The following is an 8,819-nucleotide window of genomic DNA, read 5'->3' on the forward strand; positions in this document are numbered from 1 at the left end:
ACGATGAGTGGAGATAAATTCACTCTTCGATTAAACTAGCCTATACCCGGGTCGAGGTGGCACGATCTAGGGGGTCCCTGAGACTCGACAATATTTGCGGCAGGGCGTTCTCTTGAACTACCCCTGACCCTTATGCGGCAGGACGTCCTCTGGGACTACCCCTGACCCTTTGGGATGATTGGGGATCATTGGTTAGATGTGGCTAAGAAGAAGGATTTGCCGAGAGGTTGATCTCCTCTTCGGGATTTTCCTCATCCTCGGAGAGGTCACCTCCTCGGACAAGGTGGTTAGAGAGAATATTTCCCATGTGCCTTGCACATGGGCTCCATCCTACATCATGAGGTGTCTATAAATAGCACCCACCCATAGCTTTACAAGGGATAAAATTTTTGGAGAGATGACTCTTGGGAAAAAACTAATTTTCCATCTCCATTATCAACCTTGAGAGTGAAAGTGGGAGATCCATGGGAGAGCCTTGCCATTATTCTCTCTCTAGCTACTTTGCCTTGTAAATTTTTTTAAATAACCCAATTCACCCCCCTCTTGGGTTGCCTACCTGGGATAACAAGAGTCATCACACACCAATTCATGATGTTTTGATGAACCTTGAAGCGTGTCTACCTCTCTCTTTGAGCTCACTTCATGATAGGACGGAGGGGTGGTTGTCTTTCATTACATTTATTGATTTTTTGTCCAAATGTGTTCAAAATCATCAAGCCATCAACTTGTGCTTATTGATGATTTTGGAACCAAACTTGTTTTTCTGTTGAGCTTCCCCATGACAGAGAAGAACAGTAGGGACAAACAAAGCTCAAAAAAGCTCTGTCTGCATTGTTTTCACCTTAGAGCACAGAACCAGACTTTTGCATGAAATCAGGGCATCTAGCCGGCCTTGTTTGTATCCAGCCGGACCTCATTAGGAGCCGGCTGTACGGGGGTGAAATATCCTCAGTTCTTCGTACTCCTTAAACTCAAGCTCTTTTCGTAACATCGCCTGGCCTAAAAACAGAAAGACGGTGAGCTGCTTGGTAGTGTGTTGCCGGATAGACCCTCCGACGATCAAGTCAACACACTTGAAGAAGAGAGCGCTTTTTTAGAGAGAGAGAGAATTGAGGATTCCTCAGATTGCTTACCTCCAATGTTCCTCCGTCCTCTCCTTTCTAGGCTGGCCATGCAGCCTCAGTGGTTGTGGGTGCACTACCTTTGATGTCCTTCCCTATATAGGAGGTCATGCTTCCCTCTACCTTCTTTACACGTATAGGGACCAAAACCTCCAAGTAGCATTTGTGGAACCGCCAAACGGTATTGACGCGCACTATGAGTGGATTTCCCCCTCGTCGTATCATTGGTCCAGATGGCACATTCAACCGGTCTGTCGCAACCGTCCTACCCCTTGGTGAAAACAGCACCACGACTGAAACGACCGACCTATAATAAGCCCGTTTGTCCGATCCGGCTGGCTATGAGTCGTACCGCTCTTCAGTTTGGCTGGAATTAATTTCAAACTGCACGCGGCTCGGTCCCAACGCATTACCGCGGATCCAACCAAACACCATCCTAATCATCTCGGTTGGGCATATGCATGACTCCACACTCCGGTCGACAAATCTCGCTTGGCCCGGCGTGATGGGCTGGGGAACTGCTCCGATTTAGTTCAGTCAGACATAGTCTGGTTCTCGCAAGGTCCGTCATAACTCGCGTTACCGTAGCTCTGTCGTATTGATTGGCGCAAATCTCCCTCTCAATTGTCCCTTAATCCCATCCGAGCTAAAAGTGATTGGGATTACCGCCATGATCGAGCTATCTGATTTGGTCGGTCATCTGAATTGTGCCAGTAGTCTCATCAATAATCATTCAGCCGTACTGACAAGCCGTCTTTTCAATGCCACGTGGCCTCATGCCATTGGTTCCGTGCAGACCCACGGCTGTCTTCGTCACACGCAAATTTCAAAAGGTTGCCGCCCTTTGGCTTCCCTCGTCCTTTATATACACACATGAGGGGCCCCATACGCCCTTACTGTTCATCTTCTCACTCGAGCCAAACCCTAGCCTCCAAGTTCCCAAGCTTCTTCCATCACTGCTCTTCTAGTTGTTCTCAACCACCTTCGTCCTCTCAAAGGCTGTAGACAAGATCGTGGTTAACTGCTCTTCACTTGGCATCCATATCGGTAAGTTTACCTGCCCCTCCTTCGTACTCTCCATTTACGTTTTTCATGTTCTTGCCTGGGACTGTTAGAATCTTACCAGTGCCCCCTCTTTGGGGTAATACTGGTACACCTTAGGAAAAACTGGAATCAGAGAAGCAGATGGGGCTCCCATGCCCCTTGTTTCCCCTAGTTTCAATGCACGAACTTGACACTTTGGATGAACAGCCTGAACCCTGAGCGAGACCGAGCAAAACCCAACTTTTTGATCTATAAATAGGATTTAGCTGAGCAAAAACCTGTTTGTGGTCTTGTTTTGAGGCTGAGACCAAGCTGCAAGTAAGGGGCTAGAACCGATCTAGGAAGGCCAGGTCGGCCAGATAATGGAGCCGAGATAAGAAAAATGAACCGATCAAACGCCCCAGGATTCTAAACGGAGCTAGACACTTCCCTGTAGGAGCTTTGCAATTTATGCCGCACTAATCCTTGGCCTTATTTCTTAATAATGCAGAATAAACTAGGACCGACTAGGCCCGTTCCGCGTTACAACCGGTGAAGCTCAAAGTTCGAGCAAACAGTCACCAAATTTTTACCGAGATACGACCTAAATCACCCAACTAAATAAAACCGAGATAGATGGGGAAGTACCGGTTCATGGTGAATTCTCCTGGGGCACTAGCCGACTTCCATAGAGAGTACAATATTCCAGATGATGTCCACTTGGAGATCGCCAAGAAAGGAGACACTCCTTGGGGCGAGCTAGACAAATGCCCTTTCACGGTGGTGTCCATTGTAGAAGGAGGCCTGCGCTTCCCGGTCCAACCCCTGATCTGTGAGTTTTTAAGGAAGACTAGGTTGTGCCCGACCCAAGTCTCCAATAATGCATATAAAATAATAAACGGTGTGGCCGAGCTAAATAGAATACTCGGTCTGAATCTCGGCCTCGCCGAGATATTTCACCAATATGCACTTAGTAAAAATAAAGGTGGGTTTTGGTGGTATCTCAAGGTCAGGAAAGACCGAGCAAAACTCATCGAAGGTAACCTGGACAAAGAGACCAACGATGACGATTTTTTGTGGGTGTCCGGTAATTATGAGGACACCGAAGCACCCATACCGGGTTGGTACATAAGAAAAGACTTTGGGAGTGCTGGTGAGTATCTTGGCATCAAATTTTTTTTTGAAGTTGCTCTTTTTACTACCAGTCTAACAGTTGCCTTCATGTTGCAGACTATAAACTCTTGGCAGAGGATAACTCCCGCGTAAACCAGGAGGCCATAAGGGTTGCGTTGCGTCATCCGGCTGACGAGCGAGGATCACCCAAGCTGGTCAGCTTCGAACCAAGCTACCACTACACGGCGCCATGCAAGAGTAGGGTGACCGACTTCCTGTGTGCACTTTCTCCAGAACCAGATCCCAGCCTTCCACCGATCAACTGGTCCTTTTGACAGCCAAGCAAGAGATGGCCAAGATCCGAGCTATCAAGTCAACGATCACCGGTGAGGCGAGCAACTATCAGCCACCAGAGGCAGCTGGGGTAACTTCTTCCACGCCGGCCGTGCAAGAGGAGGGGGTTGTGCTGGCTCTCGCCAGCGAACAAACTGCAGGTCGGTCGAAGAAAAGGCCGAGAAAAAATTCGACCGAACAACATTTGGCAGATGAAGATTCAACCGAGCATGCTTCTGCCGACTTGGGGGACCAGACTGAACAACCGATCACCGAGCCATCCACTCGATCCGGTGCCCCCCCAGCCTGGTCGCCTGAGTTGACTTACAAAAGTCGGGCTGTCTCTGCTGCCGACTCGGTCTACGCAGACAAGGACTACTCTCTCGGCTTCAACATGACTAAAGGGCTGCTCCTCCCTACCGACATGAAGAAGTACAGGGAGCTGTCCGACCTAAAGGTTCTTCGCTTGACAACAAAGTCAATAGTGTTGGTAAGTTTGCAAGTTTTCCTGTCGTCAAGTTCCTGTTCGGTTATTGTGTTCTTACCTTTCGTTTGCTGTGCAGGCCGCGCAGAAGAATTACCTTGCCCACGAGTGAATGATCGCCGTGCGAAAACGTCTGTGGGAGGCCATTACTGATGATAAGGCCAAGACGGCCGAGCTGACGAAACTGAAAGCCTCCCAGGAAGAGGTAGCAGCCGAGCGCGACAAACTTTCTGAACGGTTGGCCCGGGTAGAAGAGGACAAGCAGAAGGCACTCCAAGTGACGAAGGCCCGATACATTGCCGAGCTGCGCAAACTCCGCGATGCCCATAAAGCTGAGCTGGACAAGCAGGTCGACGATGCTGAGGACCATGGTTACGTGGAGGGCGAAAGGGCTTACAAGCAGCAGGTGGAGGGCACCAAGGATATTTTTTTCCAGTGTGGTTGGAAAGCCGCCGTGGAAAAACTTGTCATTGGCCACGACTCCGACGTGTTCCAAAACCCACCTCCTGCCTTTATCCCGGTGCGCATGAAGGCTTATGCCAGCGCCGTACAGAAGAAACTCATTGAAGATGCAAAGCAGAAGGCTGCTGCAGAAACTACAACCATGCAACCGGCCCAGCAAAATCTTCTAGCCGAGGTTTCTGGGGAAGGGGCCCAAGGGCACGGGGAGCCCGGGCAAGAGGAGCTCGATGCAGTGGTTGACGAGCGAGTTGGAGACACCGAGATAGGGGCAACTGAACAAGCTGACATCGTTGATCTAGACTAACCGCCTTGTCCATCTTTCTTACCGGGCTGCGCCCCACTTTTGTAATCACGCTTTTATAATGAATGAAAAGTTTAAACTTTCTGCTCACCATGTTATCGAAATTTTCTTCAGTCTGACGAGCCAACCTACCTTGTTCAAAATATTCGTTGAACATAACACTAACATTTTAAGCAGGCAACCAGTGTCAGCTCAATGAGTGAGCGAAATTAGCTCCACATTGGTGAACAAGCAACAGCTCGGTTGACCGCGAGCAAAATCTTCTCTTTATCAGGCAAGTAGAAACTAGCTCGGTCAATGATTAGTCAATCAACCCCACAACTTAAGCAAAAGTGGCTCGCCTTAATAACGACTTTAGCTGGGCAAAACGCCAGCTTTTTGCACGGGCATGCGTTTATACGGGCGAGTAATGCTAGCTTGGTCCTAGAACGAGTTGGGCAATACACCGTTTATACGGACGAGCAATGTCTGCTCGACCCTAGAACATGCTAGTCAAAACGCCGACTGTCCGTACTGGCGAGCTATGTCAGCTCGGCCCTAGTACAAGTTGGTCAAAACGCCAACTTTCTATACAGGCGAGCAATGTCAGCTCAGCCCTAGAACAAGTTGGGCAAAACGCCAACTTTCTATACGGGCGGGCAATATCAGCTCGGCCCTAGGACAAGTTGGGCAAAACACCTACTGTTTGTTAGGGTGAGCTATTCCAGCTCGGCCTAATTCAAGCTGTCGTTGGCTTCTTGCCCCTGGTATTTTCATAGTAGCTCAATATCCTTATAACGTCTTTGCATAGAAACGCATAAAATAAGAAAAAAATGAGGCTATCTTTCATTACATGTTAGCGATTTACATCGAATGCTAAAAGGCTAAGGTTCAAAAGGCGAAGGAACAGAAACGATTACATTTCAAAAGTAAAAAATCTTAAGATTAGCTGCATTCCATGGTCTGGGGATAGCTTTACCATCTAAGTCTTCCAGATGGTATGTCCTTTTGCCTGCAAGGCCAGTTACCTTATATGGCCCTTCCCAATTTGCACCTAGTTTGCCTTCACCAGGGATCATTGTGTTGCCCATTACCTTTCTCAACACCCAGTCTCCGATCTTGAATAGCCTTGGATGCACGGCCTTGTTGTATTTCCTGGAGAGTTCTTGCTGGTAGGTTGCAATATGGATTAGCGCCCGTTCCCTTCTTTCTTCAGCTAGGTCAAGTTCCAAGGCCACAGCTTTACTGTTCAAGTCTAGCTGAAAACTTTCAGACCAGATGGTTGGCATGCCGATTTCCAGTGGGATGACAGCCTCCATGCCATAGGCCCAGGCAAATGGAGTTTTCCCGGTCGAACGTCTCGGTGTGGTGCGGTATGCCCAGAGCACATTGGGGAGTTCTTCAGCCCACTTCCCTTTGGCTTTCTCTAGTCATTTCTTCAGCTCGTCCAGGATGGTCTTGTTTGAGGCTTCTGCTTGACCATTTGACTGAGGGTAGGCCGGTGTTGAGCTGTAGAACTCAATCTTTAACTCCTTGCAAAATTCGCGAAAGAGTTTCTCATCGAACTGAGTGCCATTATCCGAAATGAGGGCCTTCGGTATACCGAAGTGAGTGATGACATTTTGCCAAACAAACTTTTTCACATCTTTTTCCTTTATGGTTGCCAACGGCTCGGCCTCAACCCACTTTGTGAAGTAGTCGGTAGCAGCGATGAAAAACTTGCAGTTGCTCGGAGCTGTCGGGAGTGGTCCCACAATATCTAGCCCCTAAAGCACGAACGACCAAGGACTTGTAAGGGGGAGCAGTTCTTTGGCCGGCTGGTAGATTTGGTGAGTAAATTTTTGACATTTTTCACACCTACGAACGTATTTATATGCGTCCACCTGCATGCACGGCCACCAATAACCTTGGGAAATTGCTCGGTAGGCCAAAGACCTTCCTCCAATATGGCTCCCGCAGATGTCTTCATGAATCTCATAGAGGAAAGCTTCCACCTTGTCGGGGTAGACGCACTTTAGGTACGGCCCAGTGAAAGACTTCTTGTATAAGGCTTCAGATGGAGAGAGCCAAAACCACTCTGATTTGGCCCGGATTTTGTTGGCCTCCTTCTCTTCTGTTGGTAGAATTCTATCCTTTAGGAAGGCGATGATAGGGTCCATCCAGGATGGTCCTAAGTTGACGCAGAGTACTTCGGGCACCTCTGGTTCCTCAATGCTAGGCCGGGGCAAAAATTCTATCATCAAAGGATTGGGAAAAGTTGTTTGCATGGATGTCAGGCCGGCCAGTTCGTCTGCTGCATTGTTCTCCTCGTGGTTAATTTGTTCCATTCTTATCGCAGCAAACTTTTTGATTTCTACGCGTACTAGCGCCTGATATTTGGCCATCCTTTCATCCTTGGCCCCATACTCCCCGGAGACTTGATTGACCACCAGTTTGGAGTCGTTGAATACCATAAGCTCCGACGCTTTCATCCTCAATGCGCTTTTCAATCCGGTAAGGAGCGCTTCATATTCTGCCTCATTGTTGGACGTTGGGAAACCGAGTGTGATCGCGTGCTCTATAGTCAGCCCATCTGGGGAGGTCAGGACGATTCCCAGTCCAGCGTCGTGCCTGTTGGAGGCCCCATCGACGAAGAGTTTCCATATCTTGCCAATGAACAATTTCCAGCAGTCGGAGGGATTTTGGGAGCTCCTTAGCTGCGAGGTACTAGCCAGTTCATTTTGGTTTCTTTCTATGTCCTGGTCGAGCCCGTGCTTTGATAGGTTGTCCGGTTCTTGTATTTTTTGTTTGGCTTTCTTTTGCCCTTCCGTCACTCGTTGTCCACTATTCGTATCTGCTGTCTGAGCCATGGGCTGCGCCAAATCCGCACTGGCCACATCGATAGGGCAAACGGGGTGTGTTCCTAGGGCAAATTTCGCCACAAAGTCGGGAAGAGCTTGAGCTTTGATGGCAGTGCGCGGTTGAAACTTGATATCATACTGCCCCAATTCTACAGCCCACTTTAGAATTCTGCCGGTAAAATTCACCTTTTTGAAGAGCACCTTAAGTGGAAATTCGGTTAGCACAACGACTGTGTGGGCATGAAAATAGTACGCTAGCTTTCTGGAGGCGATCATTAGGGCCAGAGCCAATTTTTCTAGCGGCAGATATCTTGATTCAGCCGAGAGCAAGGTCTTGCTTAAGTAGAAGATGGGGAGATGCTGGGTACCTTCAGTACGGACTAGGACGACGCTTACCGCATGTTGAGAGACTGCCAAGTAGAGATACAGTTCTTCGCCCGATTTTGGTGTGACAAGGATAGGGGCTGAGGAATGGTATTCTTTCAGATCTACCAATGCACGGTCACATTCGTCATCCTAGAAGAACTTGGCTTTCAAAGTTTTGAAGAAGGGCCTGCAACGATCTGAAGACCAGCTTATAAATCTGTTCAGCGCGGCTGCCATCCCGGCAAGATGTTGCACGTCCTTCGTGGAGTTTGGGCGCTCCAGCTCTTGTATCGCCTTGATTTGGGAAGGGTCGGCTTCAATTCCTCAGTTCGTGACCAAAAAACCTAGGTATTTTCCGGTGCCAACTCCGAAGGCGCACTTGGAGGCATTCAAATGCAGCTTGTGATGTTTAAGTGTAGCGAACATCTCTACTAGATCAGCGAGGTGTTGAGACTTTTCCTTGCTCTTTACCACCATATCATCGTTATAAGCCTCCATGGTGCGGCCCAGAAGGGGAGCGAACATCTTGGTTACCATCCTTTGAAAAGTTGCCCCAGCATTTTTTAGATCGAATGGCATGACCTTGTAGTAGTACAGTCCACGTAGAGTGGTGAACGAAGTGATCTTTCGGTCTGGTTCATACATGGCTATCTGATGGTAGCCACGATACGTATCGAGGAAGCTGAACCTTTGATGGCCAACGGTCAAATCCAGTAGCTGGTCGATTCTTGGGAGGGGGAAGCTATCCTTTGGGCACGTACGGTTGACCGTCTTATAATCAACGCACACCCGCAACT

General features: G+C 48.7%; 1 protein-coding gene across 1 annotated transcript; it reads right to left on the reverse strand.

The window, feature by feature from the left end:
- Nucleotides 1-5,739: 5,739 nt before the first annotated feature.
- Nucleotides 5,740-6,135, reverse strand: LOC145795608 (uncharacterized). The gene has a single exon (XM_082880439.1). The coding sequence runs from the start codon at nucleotides 6,133-6,135 to the stop codon at nucleotides 5,740-5,742; it is 396 nt and encodes a 131-aa protein (XP_082736565.1).
- Nucleotides 6,136-8,819: the final 2,684 nt, after the last annotated feature.

The sequence above is a fragment of the Camellia sinensis genome, chromosome 7 (genome assembly GCF_055761805.1).
Source record: "Camellia sinensis isolate YWXY chromosome 7, ASM5576180v1, whole genome shotgun sequence".
In the NCBI taxonomy this organism is placed as follows: Eukaryota; Viridiplantae; Streptophyta; class Magnoliopsida; order Ericales; family Theaceae; genus Camellia; species Camellia sinensis.